At 53.5% G+C, this 20,593-nt stretch overlaps 6 protein-coding genes across 6 annotated transcripts; 2 read left to right on the forward strand and 4 right to left on the reverse strand.

Moving 5' to 3' along the window:
• Positions 1 to 333: 333 nt before the first annotated feature.
• N7503_007532 (tetrafunctional fatty acid synthase subunit FAS1) lies at positions 334 to 6,660 on the reverse strand (the record flags this gene model as incomplete). The annotated part of the gene is made up of 2 exons (XM_057067079.1): positions 334 to 804; positions 871 to 6,660. 2 exons carry the CDS (start codon positions 6,658 to 6,660, stop codon positions 334 to 336), a joined length of 6,261 nt encoding a protein of 2,086 aa, XP_056920760.1.
• A 1,066-nt stretch (positions 6,661 to 7,726) lies between these two features.
• N7503_007533 (trifunctional fatty acid synthase subunit FAS2) lies at positions 7,727 to 13,965 on the forward strand. Its single transcript, XM_057067080.1, has 3 exons — positions 7,727 to 8,587; positions 8,649 to 13,588; positions 13,645 to 13,965. Exons 1-3 carry the CDS (start codon positions 8,071 to 8,073, stop codon positions 13,753 to 13,755), a joined length of 5,568 nt encoding a protein of 1,855 aa, XP_056920761.1. The 5' UTR covers positions 7,727 to 8,070; the 3' UTR covers positions 13,756 to 13,965.
• A 298-nt stretch (positions 13,966 to 14,263) lies between these two features.
• On the reverse strand, positions 14,264 to 16,366 carry N7503_007534 (tRNA (guanine26-N2)-dimethyltransferase; the record flags this gene model as incomplete). Its single annotated transcript, XM_057067081.1, has 1 exon — positions 14,264 to 16,366. The coding sequence occupies one exon, from the start codon at positions 16,364 to 16,366 to the stop codon at positions 14,264 to 14,266; it is 2,103 nt and encodes a 700-aa protein (XP_056920762.1).
• Positions 16,367 to 16,698: 332 nt separating this feature from the next.
• N7503_007535 (MCP1 family protein) lies at positions 16,699 to 17,813 on the reverse strand. Its single transcript, XM_057067082.1, has 2 exons — positions 17,599 to 17,813; positions 16,699 to 17,539 (listed from the first exon to the last, which is right to left on the reverse strand). Exons 1-2 carry the CDS (start codon positions 17,807 to 17,809, stop codon positions 16,755 to 16,757), a joined length of 996 nt encoding a protein of 331 aa, XP_056920763.1. The 5' UTR covers positions 17,810 to 17,813; the 3' UTR covers positions 16,699 to 16,754.
• Positions 17,814 to 18,024: 211 nt separating this feature from the next.
• On the forward strand, positions 18,025 to 18,700 carry N7503_007536 (putative C2H2 finger domain protein; the record flags this gene model as incomplete). Its single annotated transcript, XM_057067083.1, has 3 exons — positions 18,025 to 18,033; positions 18,087 to 18,113; positions 18,161 to 18,700. 3 exons carry the CDS (start codon positions 18,025 to 18,027, stop codon positions 18,698 to 18,700), a joined length of 576 nt encoding a protein of 191 aa, XP_056920764.1.
• A 396-nt stretch (positions 18,701 to 19,096) lies between these two features.
• N7503_007537 (pyruvate dehydrogenase (acetyl-transferring) subunit E1 beta) lies at positions 19,097 to 20,512 on the reverse strand (the record flags this gene model as incomplete). Its single annotated transcript, XM_057067084.1, has 4 exons — positions 19,097 to 19,568; positions 19,680 to 19,966; positions 20,047 to 20,170; positions 20,265 to 20,512. The coding sequence occupies 4 exons, from the start codon at positions 20,510 to 20,512 to the stop codon at positions 19,097 to 19,099; spliced, it is 1,131 nt and encodes a 376-aa protein (XP_056920765.1).
• Between the last annotated feature and the right edge of the window lie 81 nt (positions 20,513 to 20,593).

Here is a 20,593-nt window from a genome sequence, read left to right on the forward strand (position 1 = left end):
GATCAATGAAAGAATCTTATCGCGAGTACCTAACTAGCTATCCGTTCTTTTAAAACCAACCATCGGAGGGTTTTCTGAGCCATGGAAAGCTTGGAGTGGTACGTAAATAACTATATACTGGAAACAAGAAGCATATTACAGTACAAACTCTCATTGTAATAGACGGAACTCAAATAGTTAAAGGGAAAAGAAAAGACTCATATACATGCAGCAAGAACAACTCCGCCAAGATTCGAAACATGTCACATCACGACCGAGGTAAAACAAGGTCTTTCTATCACGAAAACAATAAACACATTAGGAGGACGAGAAGGGGAATCACAAGATACAACATTAGGCCGCACGGGCAGCGGTCTCGGTGCCCTCTTCGTACTTCTCCCAGTTGGCCAGGATAGAGGCAATGCGGGGAGAGTTGGTGAGACGGTATACATCCTCAAAGTACTCCTTGGTAATCTCGAAGGGACGGGCAGTCACGTTGGGAATGTACTTGCCCACCAACTTGCTGGGATCGATGGTGGTTTTGTTGATCTTCTTGAGCAAGAAGGATCGGAAAGGCTTGACACCAGAGCGCAAGAAGGTACTGTGGAAGGGCACATCAATACCCTTAAGTGGGATGGTGGCAAAGCCACGCTCCAATTGAATCGGCCGGGGCTTGGCCTCGGTCTGCTTGACACACTCCTGGATGATGCTGACCAGGTGGGCCTTGACGTCCTCGAGGGACATGCTCTCCATCAGAGCAGGAATGTCCATGTTCTGGGCCTTGAGGAAGTTGAGAAGGTTGGTGAGACAGTCAAGAGCGCGGAGCTAGAGAGAGATAATTAGTATCCAATATGATCGACATAATTTGAACAAAAGAAAGAAGAAACTTACATCACCAGCGGCCACATACTGCATGTTGGCCACATTGTAGTTGACAATCTCTAACAACCAACCAGTGGCCTCAGAAATATTCTCCACAACGTACTGCAGTGCCTGCTCGTTGAAGGTCTTGGAGATGCGGCTGGGGTTGACAGCGCACATGGAGTAGTTCGAGCGACCCTGCTCGTCACGCTCGACAGCGACCTGCATGGTCAGACCACGGTAGAACACAACGGACACCAAGCTCTCAATGGGCATGACATCAGCAAGGGCAGCCAGGGCCGAGTATTCACCAAGGGAGTGACCGGCGAAGCTGCTGTCACGCTGGACCAGACCCTTGGAGCGCATGTCCTCAAAGCTAGCCTTCTCCATCAGGGTCAGTGCGGGCTGAGTGAACTGAGTGGCAGACAGCAGACCGGTAGGGGAGCGGTAAGTGTACGAATCGGTGGTCTCATCAATGCCCTTGAAGATCTTCTCGGACTTGATCGAACCATCGGCGTTCACAGTCTCAAAGGTCATGGCCATGTAGTTCTGGCGGATGGCCTTACCCCGAGGACCACCAAAGTAGACGGTCAGCTCCTTGGGGTTGTTCTTGACGATGTCAATGATAGACAGGCCGTAGTTCTCGATGAAGTGGCGATCAGCACGATCCCAGACCTCCTTGGCCACAGGGCTGCTAGCATAGAGCTCCATACCCATACCCTGCTCCTGAGAGCCTTGGCCGGTGAAGACGTAAGAGGTCACGGGTTGCTCAACTTCAGCCTCACCCAGCAAAACCTTGTCCTCGGTCTCCTTGTTGCTGACCTCAACCTTGATAATCTTGCGACCAGCAATCATACCAACGTGCTGGAGCTTGACAGTGATCATATCGTTAGGCAGGACCATGCCGACTAGGGAGACGTGGAAGCCACGAACACGGCCAATATTGTTCTCAGCCGCCCAGGTCTCCACGAAACTGCGCACGGCAGCACTGCTGTACATGCCGTGGGTAATGGTACCAGGCAGGTTGGCGTAGCTGGAGAAGACACGGGACACGTGGATGGGATTGTAGTCACCGGAGACACGAGCGTAGGTCTCGTTGGAGGCCGGAGCACGTAGCTCCAAGAGAGTCTTGCCACTGAGAGGGATGGGGTTCTCAAAGTAGACCGGCTGCTCAATTGAAGTACCGTTGCGCTGGAGGTAGTCAATCACCGGGTTACCGTGAGAGGTGCCGGCCTCGTAGTCCACAGACGCCACCTGGATGACCTCCTTGGTGGGCAGCTCCAATAGAACCTGACCAATTGTCTGGACATTACTGAAGACGGTCTGGTTCTTGAAGCGAATCAAGCTCTGCAGACGGAAAGTCAGAGTCTGACCGAGGAGCTCGATTTCACTTTCATCCATGCGGAACCATTCCTTGGAACGCAAAATGGCGACATCACGGCTGGTAGCCAGGTGAACCTGCATGGGCACTTCGTCCTTACGCTGGAAGGTATTCTCAAAGTCGACGTACGCACCGCGGTACAGGAACTGACTGGTGACGTGCATGATGGCCTTGCCATCACGCTTAATAGTGCCACACACCTCAACCATCTTGCCCGAGTCCTGATTGATTACGGCGTTGATTTGGGCGGTGGTATCGAGGACATCACCAACCTTCAGGGGCTCAGCACCCGGAACCATCTTGAAGCCGTTGGACAGATGAACGAGCTTCAGTAGGTCTCCATCGATGGTGCGGGGGAAGATGGGCTTGGTGATAGCCTTCCAGCCAGCCACGATGGCGAAGTCCATAGGCGCGTAGACCTCCTTGCCAGGACGGTCAACGAAGGCCTCACCAGTGTTGCCGACAGCGTGGACGAAGTCGGCGACAGCCTGGGAAGTGATAGTCGTGCGACCACCGCTGAAAGTGGCAGTCGTCGGGGTATCGAAAGGAACATCCTTGTTACCAAACCAGATGCGGTAGTAGAACTCCTTGATGCGGTCATTGCGATCTCCCATAACCTCACGCAGGGGGGCGTATCCGGTCTCCGGGTGGTAGGTGAAGAGGAAGGTCATGGGAACAACACCACCTTCGGCAGTGCGGCCCTCAAACAGAGTCAGGCTGATCTGGCCGTTCTCGTTCATTTTGGCCTCAACAGTCTTCACAAGCTTGCCAGACTGGTAGGGCTCGCGAACACTAATAACAGATTTGGCGGGATCATTGGGGTTGGCAATTTCCACCAAGAGACCGGGAGTGGGAGCGACAATTCGCTTCAACGGATTGGTCTGGAAACGGTGACCTTGAACAAAAACATCGGCCATGAACAAGGCGTGACGCCAGGAGTAGGAGTCGCCAGCAAGAAGACGGAGCCAGCGATCCAGCTCAGGCAGATCGGCAGAGGAAGATGAAAGACGGAAGCTAGTCTTGCTAGCCTCCTCGGAGATGGTGAGACCCTCGACTTCGGCCTCATCCTCGGCAGTGGCCAGGTTGCCACCAAAGTACTCGATCACAGGAATCTTGCTCTTGTCACCGCCGTAGACATCGCGGAGCAGACCGGAAATGTGACCATTGTGGACACCATCAAGGATGTCCTTAACGGGCTCGTCAATGACGTTAGAGAAGCGAGCAGCCATAGGGCCCTGAAGGATACAGGTACGACCAACGTCCTGATCAACGACAGCCTCCAGATCCTCACTCTGCCACAGGGAGTCCTTCTTGAAGAAGTACTCAAAATTCTCATCGAGCGAGGGAACGAAGGGAACGGGCTTCTGTCCGCGCCGCTGGCACAGCAGCAGGAAGTGCTGGACATCTTGCGCGTTGATCAGCTGGGTGGCAGCCTCAGGGTAAGCAGCCAGTATGTTGTCCACCGCGGGGTAGGGAGTGTTCAGCTCGGAGTAATTCTGGAGCAGCGAGGCCTGACCATCAGCAGTAGTAAATCGCTCCTCAACACGACGGAGGAAGTCACCAGTGAGACGCTTGAGGGAATCATCTATCCATCGAGACTCATGCTTGACGTACATGAGGTCCACCATGCGGTGAGCCACCTCAGCATAGGTCATATCCTCAAGATCCACAGTCTCTCCGGCGGCGTTGCGACCAAACCACACCTTGTGGAAATCATCGTTGAGTTTCTTGATGATGTAGTTGCGCTGCTTCTTGAGTTCAGGGACACGCTTGGCCTTGTCAAGCTTGAAGATCTTTTGATCCATCTCCTGCCAGAACAGGACACCCCGAGTGGCCAGCTTGTGGATCGGCTCGCCCATCTCAGACAGGACGGTGATCACACCACCAGTGGCCTGCTTGTAGGTCTTCTCCCAATCTGCGTCATCCACACCAGGAGCATCGGCAATGGCCTGCTTGGCATTCTTGGAGGTGTGGGCTTCCTTGGAGATCATCATGCGACTACCGAAAAGACATCCGTCAAAGGGCATGGGAGGGTAGCCAAACTTGGCAGACCAGGTACCAGAAAGGTACGGGTAAGTGTCCTCGGCGCCACCGAAACCACTACCAGCGACAATGACGATGTTGTCTTGCTTACGGAGACGGCTGTACATCTGGAGGATCGGCTGGTGGAAGTCCTCGAAGGAGTGATGACCACCACCGCGGCCACCAGTCCACTGCATGATAATGGGGAACTTGGGGTTGGCCTTAGCAATGTTGATAACCTGCTGGATAGCGTCGACGGAGCCAGGCTTGAAGGCGATGTGCTTAATGCCAAGAGTCTCAATGTATTCATTGGCGACCTCGATAGAAGGCACACCTGCACCGATGGCCAGACCCTCGACGGGCACGCCCTCGGCACGTAAACGGCCGATCAGAGGGATCTGCCAGGCCATGGCTCGGGGGTTGACGTAGATCAGGTTGATGGTGATACCACGGCCGGGAGGAATGACCTTTTCAATCTTGTTGATCGCCTCAGTCATGGTCTTGGCGTTGTAGTAACCGCCACCAGCCAGCTCAATGTGGTAACCAGCATTCATCGTAGCGGCGACAAAGTCCCAAGGGACAGTGGTGGGGGTCATACCAGCCACCATAACAGGAGGAATACCTAGCAGGCGACTCATCTTGGTGTCGACATAGGTCTGACCGGCGGAGGTCTGCACGAGACGGGGACCATGTTCCTTAACCCAGTCGACGGCAAACTTCACGGAATGCTCATCACGATCAAAAAGCTCCGGCTTGTAGCCAACTTCTGCGTTGGTACCGTCCATCTCACCAGCAAGGATCACACGGACACCGGTGCCGTCCTTGTTGCGGTTAGTCAGGACACCCAGGCCCGAGATGCCACCGGGGCCGAAGTCCACAATGTGGGTGGCACCGGGGAAAACGGTGGCTTGCTCCCAGTTAACCGCATCGTGGGTGATCATGCGGACTAGAGAGGGCACAGCACTCTTGTCGCCCAGCTCACGCAGGTCCTCGCCGGTCTTGGTGTTAAAGACAGGGATGACGAGGGAGCTTGCAGGGATATCGACATCCTCCAGATCCTCCAGAATCCGATCATAGGCGGAGGTGAGGTACTGGCTGTGGAAGGGGGCGGTGATGGGTAGGAAGCGGTTGACGAAGCGAACCTTCCGCTGGGTGAACGGAACACGGTTCTGGTCCAGGCCGGTAGGAGCCTTAACCTTGCGCAGACGCAGGTTCAAACCATAGAGGGAGATCGGGGGACCGGTCACCACGAAGTTGCGGGCGCTGTTGACCAAGGAGATGGCAATGTGACGATCTTCCGGCAAGTGCTGGTTGGTGGCATCAATGTGCTCCTGGACGGCAGCCCGGGAGAGATCCCGAATGGACAGCATAGGGGTGGGGGATCCCTCTCCATTCTCAATGGAGTCCTGGAGCACCGAGGGGGCCAGGGAGGTGCGGGGGTAGGCCTGCTGACTGCGCAGACCAATCCAGAAAAGCATGGTCAAGGCATTCTTCGCCGCCTGGGCAAAAGACTCCCAGCTAGTGGCCGTGGCAATGGCTGCCGCGGTCACCACACCCTGTGAGTGACCGGTGGTTCCTCGAATGCGCTCAAGGATGTCACCTGGCTGACGACCCAGAACCTTGCAGGTCACGGTGTAGTGAGCAAGCTGAACCAACCCAATTAAGGGCAGACTGACGGGCGCCGAGACCAGGTAATCAATATCGGGCTGAGAATCCCGATCTTGGAGCCATTGAATGATATCCAGACCCTTCGGGTAGAGCTTACTGGCCTCCGGTTCCCGCGAGAGGGTTTGCAAAAGTTCGGCCGAAGAGGTAATCAGCTCCTCCACAAAGGAGGGGTAGGTGGTATAGATGGACCGTAGCTCGTCAAAGTACTCTTCAATATTGCCCTGGCCACCAAAGACCGTGTAGATACCTGCGGCATCTTCGGAAGCAGCCCGGAACAGAGCCGAGTCATAGGGCTTGGTGGGCCGGCCTGCGGCAGCCCGTCCGGCGTAGTAGGCTTCCACGACCTGGTTTTTCTTGGCAACAATGCCAGGAAGTGCGGCCGCCACGGCGTGAACATCATTGCCCCGCATGAAAGCCCGCTCAAACTCGTTCAGGATCAGCTTCAAGACCTCCAGGTAACTGCCCTGGGCGTCATCCTCCCCTTCTTCCACCTCGTGGGACACATGGCCAATGTAGCGAGCCACGAGCTCAGCCACCGAGGAGGGCTCATCATCCAAGGCCAATTCATCTGTGGGCTCGGGTAAGGAGGCTGTGAAGCTGTCTTTCAACTGCGAGGCATGAAAATGGAGCGAGGTGGGAACGAGGAGCGAGAATTCGAGGGAACCATGTGAGAGGATAAGAGGGCGCAGCGATTGAGAAGATCGAGGGGTGTTGATGCCGGTCTGGGGGCCGGTTGATGTGCCGTACATGATGAAGGATTCTCTTTTTTCTTTCTTTCCTCTTGGGGGGTTGTTGATCAATTCCCAGAGACCCAACCGGGACTCACCGACAATTGATAGATTCTACCACGACTGAATGAGTATTGATTCTTTGCGTTTTGAAGCCGAAAGGAAGAAAAACCACCAAACCCGGGGAGAATACTTACAAGTCCGCAAGTTTGAGATCAAAGAGAAGATTAAATTATTAAACGCAAATCCCAAATATTGAAAAAGAAAAAGAAGTGGGGGAGGGGGGAGAGATGGAGGAGAAAGGGGGAGTAAGGGAAAGAGATTGAGGGGAAAGAGAAGCACGTTTAGACTGGTGATGGTGTTTCCAGTCAAGGTTCCGTCCTCTGTAGAACAAAACCCCAATTTTTTTTTTTTTGCTGTTGAATGCCTTTCGACCCGAAACAGTTTAGGGCGGTGAGTGGCCCCAATCGTTGTTCAACACTCGAGATTATTCATCCTCCTTTCCTGCCTCTTCGGCCGGAAGTGTATTTCATGGTATCCTGGGTATTTCTAGAGGAATCCACCGTCCATGGTAATGTAAAAAGGAGTAACTTCCAGTGGTTCAAGTGGCTCTAGTGGTCCCAGTGGAGCCTTGGTCATAGCATTGATCACCTTGACTGGCTCAACTGCAGCTAGTATTGGGGCACTTCCACTTCAGTATTGGGTTGTTGGGAGCTTCGACTCCATTCTATGAGGCCTGATTGGTCAGGTGGGCTTATCTAATCCTGTCAGGTACCGATCCGGCTCTACGGTGCCAGTGAGCCCCAACAAGAGCTCAGTACAACTCAACTGCCCATCCCTTCTATCCGGTTGAAAACCAGATGATTGGGGTTGAATAGAGTGACCATTCCCCCAGAATCCGAGTAAGCTAACACTAAGTAGACTAAAAACATCTGTACACTGTCGCCTAAATACATGGTATTGCAAATACTGTAACCAAAAGTCCTGGAGTTTTACGTATATTGGCACGAAGAAAAGTTTGGCAGAATGGGAAAATCCAAAAGTGCAAAATTACATAGATTACATAAATGACCAAACCAACGTGCTGGTATCCGGTATTACACCGCCCGCTATCTTCACTATCGATACTTTCCCACTCTTTTTTTTCTTTGGTGGTCAGTCCCCAAATCCTAGTTCTCTCCTCCAGAACTTGGTCAATTCTTCCTTCTTCTTTAATTCCCTTTTCGTGTTTTGTATAATTCTCTATTTTTCTCCTCCCTTCCCCTACTTCTTTTTATTTCAACGCCTTTGTGTGGGCATTCGGGCGACTTGTTTCCGTCGCACGCCCTCCAGGACGTGTGTCCTGCTCTCTCAACATTACCTTAATTGAATCCTCGATACCCCGGAATCTCCGATAAAACAAGACCCTACTTACACATACACCCACACACCATGCGTCCGGAGATCGAACAAGAGCTGGCGCACACCTTACTGGTGGAGCTGCTCGCCTACCAGTTCGCCTCGCCGGTCCGATGGATTGAAACTCAGGATGTCATCCTCGCCGAACAACGCACTGAGCGCATTGTTGAGATTGGTCCCGCAGATACCCTCGGTGGCATGGCCCGCCGGACCCTGGCCTCCAAATACGAGGCCTACGATGCCGCTACCTCCGTTCAACGTCAGATTCTCTGTTACAACAAGGATGCCAAGGAGATCTACTACGATGTCGACCCCATTGATGAGGAGGAACAGGCTGCTGAGGCTGCCCCTGCTGCAGCTCCTGCCGCGACATCTTCAGCATCTGCACCCGCAGCTGCCGCACCCCCACCTCCAAGTGCTGGCCCGGCGGCCGCCGTGGACGATGCGCCTGTTACCGCCGTAGATGTGCTGAGGTCCCTGGTGGCCCAGAAGCTGAAGAAGAGCTTGGCCGATGTGCCATTGACGAAAGCTATTAAAGATCTGGTTGGAGGTAAGTACCATTGTATCTTGCAAAAGGGTCATCATGAGAGCTAACGATATTCTCTCCGTAGGTAAATCCACATTACAAAACGAAATTTTGGGAGACCTTGGAAAGGAGTTTGGCTCCACACCAGAGAAGCCGGAGGATACTCCACTGGACGAGTTGGGTGCCGCTATGCAGGCTACTTTCAACGGCCAGTTGGGCAAGCAGTCATCATCCCTGATCGCCCGTACAGTCTCGTCTAAGATGCCCGGTGGCTTCAACATCACAGCAGTCCGCAAGTATCTGGAGACTCGGTGGGGCTTGGGCTCGGGCCGTCAGGACGGTGTGCTCTTGCTGGCGATTACCATGGAGCCGGCATCCCGTCTCGGCTCCGATGCCGATGCCAAGGCCTTCCTCGACGATGTGACCAACAAGTACGCCGCCAGTGCCGGCATCAACCTCTCGACCCCCACCGCCGGTGGAGATAGTGGTGGTGGCGGAGGTGGCATGATGATGGATCCCGCCGCTATTGATGCGCTCACGAAAGACCAACGGGCTCTTTTCAAGCAGCAGCTGGAAGTCATCGCCCGCTACCTCAAGATGGATCTGCGGGCGGGTGACAAGGCTTTTGTCACCTCCCAAGAGACCCAGAAAGCGCTCCAGGCTCAGATCGACCTGTGGCAGGCCGAGCACGGTGACTTCTACGCTTCCGGCATCGAACCCTCCTTCGACCCCCTCAAGGCCCGTGTTTACGACTCATCCTGGAACTGGGCCCGTCAGGATGCCCTCAGCATGTACTACGACATCATTTTCGGTCGTCTGCAGGTTGTGGACCGCGAGATTGTCAGTCGCTGCATTCGCATCATGAACCGCTCCAACCCTCTTCTCCTCGACTTCATGCAATACCACATCGACAACTGTCCGACTGAGCGTGGTGAGACATACCAGCTCGCCAAGGAGCTGGGTCAGCAGCTCATTGAGAACTGCCGGGAGGTTCTTGATGTTGCTCCTGTCTACAAAGATGTCGCCGTCCCCACCGGTCCTCAGACCACCATTGATGCTCGTGGTAACATTGATTACAAGGAGGTTGACCGTGCCAGTGCCCGCAAGCTGGAGCACTATGTTAAGCAGATGGCCGAGGCTGGCCCAATTTCTGAATACAGCAACCGCACCAAGGTGCAGAATGACCTGAAGAACGTCTACAAGCTCATTCGCAAGCAGCATCGTCTATCCAAGGCGTCGCAGCTTCAGTTCGATGCCCTTTACAAGGACGTTCTGCACGCACTCAGCATGAACGAGAACCAGATCATGCTTCAGGAGAACGGGCAAGCGAAGAAGGGCCGTAACAGCGTCAAACGTACTGTTACTCGTCCCGGTAAGGTGGAGACCATTCCTTTCCTACACCTGAAGAAGAAGAGCGATCACGGCTGGGACTACAACAAGAAGTTGACCGGAACCTACCTAAATGTGCTGGAGTCCGCTGCCCGTGACGGTCTCTCCTTCCAGGGCAAGAATGTCCTCATGACCGGTGCTGGTGCTGGTTCTATCGGTGCGGAGGTTCTGCAGGGTCTCATCAGTGGTGGTGCCAAGGTCGTCGTCACTACCAGTCGCTTCTCTCGTCAGGTGACTGAGTACTACCAGGGCATGTATGCCCGCTATGGTGCTCGTGGCTCCCAGTTGGTTGTGGTGCCCTTCAACCAGGGTAGCCAACAGGATGTACAGGCCCTTGTCGACTACATCTATGACTCCAAAAAGGGTCTGGGCTGGGACCTGGACTTTGTGGTGCCGTTCGCTGCTATTCCTGAGAATGGCCGAGAGATCGACTCCATTGACTCTAAGTCTGAGCTGGCTCACCGCATCATGCTGACCAACCTGCTGCGTCTCCTCGGTTCTATCAAGACTCAGAAGCACGCCCATGGCTTTGAGACCCGCCCGGCTCAAGTCATCCTGCCTCTGTCCCCCAATCACGGTACCTTCGGTAATGACGGTCTGTACTCCGAATCCAAGCTTGCTCTGGAGACCCTGTTTAATCGTTGGTACTCGGAGAACTGGAGCAACTACCTCACCATCTGTGGTGCGGTCATTGGCTGGACTCGTGGTACCGGTCTGATGAGCGGTAACAACATGGTTGCTGAGGGTGTCGAGAAACTCGGCGTCCGCACTTTCTCCCAGCAGGAGATGGCTTTCAACCTTTTGGGTCTCATGTCTCCTGCGATTGTGAACCTGTGTCAGTCCGACCCTGTTTTCGCCGATCTCAACGGAGGTCTGCAGTTCATCCCTGACCTCAAGGGCTTGATGACCAAGCTTCGCACCGATATCATGGAGAGCAGCGATATTCGCCAGGCTGTCATCAAGGAGACTGCCATTGAGAACACTGTTATTAATGGAGAGGACAGTGGTGTTCTGTACAAGAAGGTTGTTGCTGAGCCTCGTGCTAACATCAAGTTTGAGTTCCCCACGCTCCCCGACTGGGAGACTGAGGTCAAGCCAATCAATGAGTCTCTTAAGGGTATGGTCAACTTGGACAAGGTTGTTGTTGTCACCGGTTTCGCCGAGGTCGGTCCCTGGGGTAACTCCCGGACCCGCTGGCAGATGGAGGCCCACGGCAAGTTTTCTCTGGAGGGCTGCGTCGAGATGGCCTGGATCATGGGTCTAATCAAGCATCACAATGGTCCCCTCAAGGGCAAGGCCTACTCTGGCTGGGTCGACGCTAAGACCGGCGATCCTGTTGATGACAAGGATGTCAAGCCCAAGTACGAGAAGTTCATCCTGGAGCACACTGGTATCCGTCTTATCGAGCCCGAGCTGTTCAAGGGATACGACCCCAAGAAGAAGCAGCTGCTTCAGGAGATTGTCATCCAGGAGGATCTGGAGCCCTTCGAGGCCTCCAAGGAGACCGCCGAGGAGTTCAAGCGCGAACACGGAGACAATGTCGAGATCTTCGAGATTCCCGAGTCTGGCGAGTTCACCGTCCGTCTTCGCAAGGGCGCCAACCTGCTTATCCCCAAGGCTCTCCAGTTCGACCGCCTGGTCGCTGGTCAAGTCCCGACTGGCTGGGATGCCCGCCGCTACGGTATTCCCGAGGATATCATCGAGCAGGTGGATCCCGTGACCTTGTTCGTTCTGGTCTGTACTGCCGAGTCCATGCTCTCGGCTGGTATCACCGACCCCTACGAGTTCTACAAGTATGTCCACCTCTCTGAGGTCGGTAACTGTATTGGATCGGGTATCGGTGGTACCCACGCTCTGCGTGGAATGTACAAGGACCGCTACCTCGACAAGCCTCTGCAGAAGGATATTCTGCAGGAGTCTTTCATCAACACTATGAGTGCCTGGGTCAACATGTTGCTCCTGTCCTCCACTGGTCCGATCAAGACTCCTGTCGGTGCCTGTGCCACTGCTGTTGAGTCCGTCGACATCGGTTATGAGACCATCGTGGAGGGCAAGGCCCGTGTCTGCTTCGTCGGTGGTTTCGATGACTTCCAGGAGGAGGGCTCGTATGAGTTCGCCAACATGAAGGCTACCAGCAACGCCGAAGATGAGTTCGCCCACGGTCGTACCCCGCAGGAGATGTCTCGTCCCACCACCACTACCCGTGCCGGCTTCATGGAGTCGCAGGGTTGTGGTATGCAGCTTATCATGAGCGCTCAGCTTGCCCTCGACATGGGTGTGCCTATCCACGGTATTATCGCTCTGACCACCACCGCCACTGATAAGATTGGCCGTTCCGTCCCCGCCCCCGGTCAGGGTGTCCTCACTACTGCTCGTGAGAACCCTGGCAAGTTCCCGTCGCCTCTGTTGGACATCAAGTACCGTCGCCGTCAGATGGAGCTGCGCAAGAAGCAGATCAAGGAGTGGCATGAATCGGAGCTCCTCTACCTCCAGGAGGAAGTTGAGGCTATGCAGGCTCAGAGCGATGAGTCCTTCAATGCCTCTGAGTACATGCAGGAGCGTGCCCAGCACATCGAACGCGAGGCTATTCGCCAGGAGAAGGATGCGCAGTTCTCTCTGGGCAACAACTTCTGGAAGCAGGATTCACGCATCGCTCCCTTGCGTGGTGCCTTGGCTACTTGGGGCCTGACTGTTGATGACATTGGTGTCGCCTCCTTCCACGGTACCTCGACCGTTGCCAACGACAAGAATGAGTCCGATGTGATTTGCCAGCAGCTCAAGCACCTTGGCCGCAAGAAGGGTAATGCCGTGATGGGAATCTTCCAGAAGTACCTCACCGGTCACCCCAAGGGTGCTGCTGGTGCCTGGATGTTCAACGGTTGTCTCCAAGTCCTGGAGTCCGGTCTTGTTCCCGGTAACCGCAACGCTGATAACGTTGACAAGGTGATGGAGAAGTTCGACTACATTGTCTACCCCAGCCGTAGCATCCAGACCGATGGTATTAAGGCCTTCTCGGTCACCTCCTTTGGTTTCGGTCAGAAGGGTGCCCAGGTTATTGGTCTTCACCCCAAGTACCTATACGCCACTCTCGATCAGGCTCAGTACGAGACCTACAAGACCAAGGTTGAGTCTCGCCAGAAGAAGGCCTACCGCTACTTCCACAACGGCTTGATCAACAACACCATCTTCGTTGCCAAGAGCAAGGCTCCTTACGAGGATGAGCAACAGAGCAAGGTCTTCCTGAACCCCGACTACCGGGTGACCCTTGATAAGAAGACTTCTGAGCTGAAGTACTCGACCACTCCCCCCAAGCCCGAGGCCTCCAGCGAGGAGAGAACCCGCCAGATGGTTGAGTCTTTGGCTAAGGCCAACGCCACTGCCAACTCCAAGATCGGTGTTGACGTTGAGAGCATCGACGCCATCAACATCACCAATGAGACCTTTGTTGAGCGCAACTTCACTGCCAGCGAGCAGGAGTACTGCCGCAAGGCCGCCTCGCCACAGTCCTCGTTCGCAGGCCGATGGAGTGCCAAGGAAGCCGTCTTCAAGTCACTGGGTGTGAGCAGCAAGGGTGCTGGTGCCGCTTTGAAAGAGATTGAGATTACATGCGACGCTAACGGTGCTCCCGTGGTTAACGTAAGTACTTTAAATATCATATTGTCCAGTGATCAGCAACGCTAACCTTCTTTAAGCTTCACGGTGCCGCCGCCGCCGCCGCCAAGCAAGCCGGTGTTAAGTCGATCACCGTCAGCATCAGTCACAGCGATTCGCAGGCTGTGGCCGTGGCTGTTTCGCAGCTCTAATTCCAAGATTGTCATCTCTTGTGCTATTTTCCTGTTCACATAAGTGCTGAGAACAGCTTGATCTTCCCTTTTTCTCCCCATTTCGAGACGTGATGACTGTGATTTATGTTTGTGTTTCTTTCTAGATTCGATCCAGTTTCGTCTCCTGGTTCGTTGGTGTTTATAATGGGAGTAATGACATGCCATAATTTCATTTATATCGAGTTTTTATCTCTGCCTTCAATCGTAAGACCCTGGTTTTAGTGCAGGGCTCAGGCCTGTAGTTCATCTTTGAAACCTGTAGTATAAGGGGCTTGGTCTTGCTCTGTGTCTAGCTTCATGGAATTGGGCATTAATAGTACGTTTCCAGGTCCTTGACATCTACAGAGGTTTGTATCATGTTTTGCGTCATTCAATGCACACAATGTATTATGGGCCAACTGATTGTTAAAATAGATTTTTGAATGTGGGCAAGAAAAAAAAAAACAAGAAGATATTTATATTTACATCAAACGTTCGTAGAAACTGATCAGTTGGTCACTGATGCCCGGTTCAGCGGTCCCCAGTTCGCGCGGGGATTGATCTGATACCGGACCAGACGCTTTTTCGAGTGCGCAGCTGAGGCTTCACGACCCAGGGCGGGATCGAATTTGACGTTGAGAGTGCTGGGATGAGGGCGCTCGGAAATCTGAGTGGCAGGCTTTTCCTTCTCTGAGGCAGCTACTGGCTCAGGTTCAGCTCGAGGAATGGCCTGTGAAGTCTCCGCCGTTTGCTTCCAGGCTTGTCGAGAGCCAGATCGATATAGAGAAGCCTCTACCTTGGTAACCAGGTCACTGACATCACGGCCAGACTCCACGGCCGAGAGAATATCTCGCTTCAGAAGAGATAGCCACTGATCCCCATCGTCGAGCTTACGGAGGTTATCACGACTCTTGGCCATGATTGCGGCACCAGGAGTGCCCGGTTTCAGGGATCCTTCCTTGATAGGACTCTCTTGACGAATCCACTCGCGCATGACCTCCCAGATGACACTCCAAGGGGCATCGGTGCGAACTGAGTTAGGCTTGGCATGACTGCGAGTGGAGCGGTAACCGATGGAATGAAGAGCCCCACGGAATTCATCGATTGGAGCAGTGGAACAATGCAAAACTTTTGAAAGGCTACCGAGGGTCATGTAGAAAGGGTATGGGTCCTGACGAGTCGGATCCATCCGTGGGATGATGGCTGGGTACTCGGTAGCCTCACCCTTTGTTTCGGTGGCCTCCGACTTAGAGGAGCCACATAGGGTAAGGTCCAGGTCCTCCTCCAGGGCCGTGGTCAGCATACCTTCAATTCGAGGGATGGTTTGATAAGTAAGAGGATCAAGTCCCGGAAGGGTTGCCAGGATCTTCTGAATGAAATGTGGGTTATGCAGCGGGCCCGCCCACATGGGGCCAGCAAGATGAGTCTTGAAGCCACAGTGCTCGCAGTGCGTATTGGCGGTAGGCCCCTGAGCCAGCCCATGGTGGTGCAGGGCGTTGCCCTTGCGGTTGAGCTTCTGTTTTAGTGCGGCCAATGGCTGGGTCGACCAGGCACCACAGCCCGAATCACAGTTGTAAACGAGCATCGAGTTAGCACCAAGGAACTTCACCTGCGCTGGGGAGCGATACACGCGCACAAACACACGAGCGTAGAAATCGATCGAAAGCGAAAGCAGGGGTTCAATTGCCATGCCATACTTGCCAGCCGACATAGCCAGACTGTTGAGGATCAGTCGTAGCCCACCCTCGTGCGAGTGAGAGCCTTTCATGGGCATGCCGCCATACAAGGAAAATGACTTCTCTGCATAACCAGTCGAGGCCCAGATACTAGCATCAGTGCAGGTTACGCAGAGCAGACCACCATCCTTGACACCCTGTACTGCAGCGTCCAAAAATGGTGCGGCAGTGCCATACGGATCCAAATCAATGACATCAAATTTCTGGACCGAGGATAGTCCGTACATATATGCTCGTGCATCGCCGAGGTTGGGTGTGATGCGGGTTTCGAGCTTATTGTACTCGATGTTTGTCTTCATTGAGTTGATTGCAGAGGGTGACAGGTCATTAGCGACCACCTTGGAGACCATTGGAAGCTCCGAGGCATACCGAAGAGCTCGCAGGCCTGTCGCAGACAGAGCGTCCAAGACGGCAAACGACGGTTGGGAGGGTGCATCAGATGGCGCCTGCTGCTTCTCTTCTGGCACAAAGCCTGGTTGCTCTACCGTGGCCTCTGACTTTTCTTCCTTCCCTTCCTCCACCCTTTTGGAAGCTGGTTCTTCCGCATCGTCCTCGCGCTTCCGCTTTTTGGCATTGTCGGCCCCATTCTCTGCCTTGCGCTTCTTCTTCTGAGCCTCTTTCTGCTCCTTCAGATCCATCGCATGTTCACCAAAGGCACGAATTGCCAGGACACTAAGATCCCGGTTGAATTGCTGAATTGGGTTGTAGAAGACAGCCTGAGACTCGTCGTCGCCCTTCAGGTCTTTCTTCGTTCCCTTGGACGCGGCTTCCTGCGCCGGGGGATTTAATATATGGGCCAATCCCTCCTTGATCACATTGTATTCTTTGCCCTGGTATTGCACCCGGGTGCTGGTGGAATCGGTTGAACTCTCCATGGCTTTAGGTGAGTGACAGAACGATTTTGAGAGTGCGGGAGTACGAAGGAATTGAGGGCAGGTGGGGCGATTTGAATTAAAAGCGCATCGCGGGAGCCAAGTAAAGATCGAGTGCACCGAGCGGGAGTTCATGGAAATTCTTGATCAATCCATGTGGCAGAGTCTAGGAAGTTGAAGTTGAAGTTGAATGGAAAGTGAAAAAGATTCCTCGCACGGACCAAGTGGGTTCATGATCCTCATCTACATACAATATGCAAACCAGTTCCTATGTCTGAGGGTACCATTTTTCTCTTTCCTCTTTTCATGAATTCTATTAATAATTAATCATCTTAGTGGCGTCTATGAATACAGTACATTATGTGCATCACAATCCAATCGTCAACTCCAATCATAACCAATCCCCAATGACTGGCACTTGACTATACATGGCATTCCACCCTTGCGCCTCCCAGCCAACACCTTCACCAGCGCGGCCAACAATACCAAGAGCACCGGCAAGCCAGATGGCAGCGCCAGCGGCCGCAATGCCATTGACCATCCACCACATTTTGCGCTGTCGGTTTGCTCGTTGATGGTTCTCGGGATATCCCAACAAGCCCTCCAGCGAGCCCTTACTTGTGTGCTGTTTCCGGGCAGTGGTGACTCGCCAGCCCACCCAAGTTGCCCAGCCACCAATGAAGTGCCACACACTAGCGGTGACAAATACCAAGTAGAAGATATTCCAGAACACGGGGCTGCGCGCCACACCATGGGCCACATAACCCAGTCCGACGCCGGAACTACTGCCTTCCACCATGAGCGGTGTGATGCGATTCACCACGGCGTGAAGCCCGATCAGCGGGGCGAGAAGATATCCGGAACGAGCCTGAAGAGAGATCCGAGGCCACCAGGAGAGCAGGTCTCGTTGGGCACGAGTCTCCGCACCGTATAGTCTTGCGCGTCTAGAGGAGCGAAGATTGCGCAGGGCGATACCAGAGACAACATGGGCGACGATGGGAAGAGTAAGGACGAGATGTTCCAGTCCAGGAGCCTGATAGAGTGGTCGCGTGAGCAAGAGGTAGGGCTCACTGGCGGGCACCGATCGGGTCACGAGCGGAATAAGCGCGGTGTTGGCAAAGTGTAAGATAAAGAATACTGTCGGAGGATATGTCGAGTATTTTTGGATGCCGGATACTGTAGATATAGTGAGTTACCAATCGGCGGGAAAATATTTCGCTATAGGATCAACATACGCAATGCATCCCATCGATGCGGTCGAAGACCTAATGTGGGCACCGGAAACCCACATGCTCGTCGTGGTTTATCTTTAGCTGGTTGAGGCAAGAATTCCTCGGACTCAATGTCCGGAATTGAATCGTCGTTCACAGGTGAAGGGTCCAGTTCTTGCATAGAGATGATGGACTTGGCGTCCATATCGACCGGTTTGGCATCTCCAGGATCCATATTGATTTTCACGAAGAATACTGAAAAGTAAAGAAAAAAAACAGAGATGACACAAATAGGAGATTCGTTCTGATTATATCATCATTCGTGGCGTGTGTCAAGAGCGTTGAGGAAGAGGAAATCAAGGAAAAGAAAGTTGGGGAAGAAACGCCGATCCGCAATAGAAAACACAACGTCGCTGATAGGTGCATCCTTTCGTTTTAAACCTCTCCATCATGCCTCCAGTAATGCTTTCCCCTCCCCTCTACGTCTGGATATTACTGATTTAATAATACAGCGCGGCTTCACTAATCCTGCCCCGAAGGTAATAAACTCCCATGCTGTTACCAAGCACTAGCTAACCCATCTCAGACCGAGTCGGCGCGGTCCGCCCTCAGCTCCTTCACATGCACGCTATGCAATAAATCTTATTCACGACACCCGGAATATGAAGCGCATATTGGTTCCTACGATCATCAGCACCGGAAGCGACTCCAGGACCTGAAACAGTTATCCCGCGATCCCAACGCCGCAGAGAAGGCGCGACGCGCAGAGCGCAAAGCAGATGCCCAGGCCGGGCTAAGAGTGATTGATGCGCCTATAACCAGTACCAACTCCAGTGGGACTGGCGGAGGAGGATTCAAGAAAGGCGGCTTCAAGAGTTCTTTCGCAGCTGTCAAGGGCGTCGCACCTGTATTGAAGAAGAATGTCTTAGGGGACGACGATGACGACGAGGCCCAATCGACCCATAAGGATCAACCGGGATCCACTGGCTCCAAGTCGGCACGCGGAGATGACATAGATGCAGAAAGCGATACCGACGAGGAATATGCCCGAGATGAGCAGGGTGAGGGATACTACGACCCTCGTCGACCTACTGGTTGCCTTGCTGGATGTGCTGGGCTTCGGTGAATCAAGTTGAGCTGCTTGATAGCCCAAAAATATGTTCGTTCTCCGGGGTTTAATTTGCATTATCAGAGGCGTTTGGGCGAGATACCATGGCGTCAGATCCTGTTACTTTACTGAAGACGGTTGCATTTAAGGAAGAACCTAAGATATCAAAAACAATGAAACTGGCAATTGTCTATCAATCTAAAGGTTAAGATAGTGAGGGTGATGGCAACACCAATTCAAGCATTTACGCTGGAGGAATCAAGAGGCGACTCTAGGAGTAATCGTACATAGGTTTCCAAGAATCGGCCTAGGCGAGAATAAATAGAGACATGATGGAACAAACAGGAAAAAAGATAGGACAGATGAAAAGGGTACTAGGCACATGGTTTTATTACTGCTTCAATATCGCTTCACTTACACCCGCAGAAGCTTGGCGGCCTGGCTAACGATGGTGTCCTCCTGGGGGAAGGCCATGTTCTCCAGACCAACGGCGTAGGGGGTGGGCACCTCAGCACCAGTGACACGGACGGCGGGGGCAGTCAGGTAGTCGAAGCCGTACTCCATGGCCAGAGCCATGATCTCGGAGGACACACCGAACATGGGGTATCCAGACTCAACGACCATGAGGCGGCCGGTCTTCTTCAGGGAGGCGATGATGGTCTCGACGTCCAGGGGCTTGACGGAGCGCAGGTTGATGACCTCGGAGTCAACACCGTACTTCTGCTTAAGCTCGGCGGCAGCGGTGAGGGACTGGCCGACACAGCGGGAGAGGGAGACAATGGTCAGGTCCTTTCCGGGGCGCTCAATCTTAGCCTTGCCGATGGGGAGAACGAAGTCGTTCTTCTGGGCGGCCTCGCTCATGGGAAAAGCCTGGCCGTACATAAGCCTATTCACAAATTATATGTTAGTCTCTGTTTCCCGTTCTCAATCCGCAAGAAAAAAAAAAGAAAAGAAAAGAAAAGAGAGAGAAAATTGTTTCAAGGACCACAAAACATACTCGTTCTCAAGAAACACAACGGGGTTAGGGTCACGAATAGCAGCCTTCAGCAGACCCTTGGCATCCTCAGAGCTCCATGGGGAGACAACCTTGAGACCGGGAATGCTGCCGTACCAGGCAGAGTAGTCCTGAGAGTGCTGAGCGGCGACACCGGCGGCGAAACCGTTGGGACCACGGAAGGTGATGTTGCAGGGCTGGATACCACCGGACATGTAGTGAGTCTTAGCGGCGGAGTTGATAATCTGATCGATGGACTGCATGGCAAAGTTGAAGGTCATGAACTCGCACTAGAGATAAGGGACAATTTGATTAGCATCTCTCTTCTACCCCAAATTTGGGCTTCAATTCTCGCCGGAAAATTACTCACAATAGGGTGCAGACCAGCCAGAGCAGCACCAACAGCAAGACCGGTAAAACCAGCCTCAGTGATGGGGGTATCAATAACCCGCTTGGGTCCAAAGCGGTCCAACAGGCCGCGAGTGACCTTGTAACTGCAAGTAGAAATCCATGTTAGGATGTTTTCCTTCCCAAGCAAATCCCGGCCATTCTATCAAATTGACCAGACATCAAGAATGGGGCTCTTACGCTCCGTTGTACTGTGCGACCTCCTCGCCCAGAATGAAAGTCTTCTGGTTGAGCTCCAACTCCTCCGCCAGGGCCTCGTTCAAGGCATCACGGACAGTAACCTCCTTAACACCGCCCTCCGACGCATATCCTCGGGCGCGCAGAGCGGATTGAGCGCAAGCAGACTGGGCAAAAGCCGGGCGAAGAGGGGTGGCCAGGCGCGAAGAAGCCAGACGGGCAGCCGGGCGGAAAAGTCGGGAAGAGACCATGGCGAGGAATTGATATAGGATTCGAAGGGACGGAGAAAAGAGAAACAAAAATTGACAGATCCGCAAGGCCGAAACGGGCAC

This window comes from Penicillium pulvis, assembly GCF_028828015.1.
Source record: "Penicillium pulvis strain IBT 33274 chromosome Unknown contig_5_segment0_segment0, whole genome shotgun sequence".
Lineage (NCBI taxonomy): Eukaryota > Fungi > Ascomycota > Eurotiomycetes > Eurotiales > Aspergillaceae > Penicillium > Penicillium pulvis.

Excerpts from the sequence above, each read along its gene's own strand:
- N7503_007535 (XM_057067082.1), bottom strand. The coding sequence starts at position 17,809 with ATGGATCCTGGAGATGCCAAACCGGTCGATATGGACGCCAAGTCCATC. Across the intron at positions 17,540-17,598 it reads GCATCGATGGGATGCATTGC|TATCCGGCATCCAAAAATAC; the intron begins GTATGTTGATCC and ends CTATATCTACAG.
- N7503_007533 (XM_057067080.1), top strand. The coding sequence starts at position 8,071 with ATGCGTCCGGAGATCGAACAAGAGCTGGCGCACACCTTACTGGTGGAG. Across the intron at positions 8,588-8,648 it reads TATTAAAGATCTGGTTGGAG|GTAAATCCACATTACAAAAC; the intron begins GTAAGTACCATT and ends TTCTCTCCGTAG. Across the intron at positions 13,589-13,644 it reads ACGGTGCTCCCGTGGTTAAC|CTTCACGGTGCCGCCGCCGC; the intron begins GTAAGTACTTTA and ends ACCTTCTTTAAG.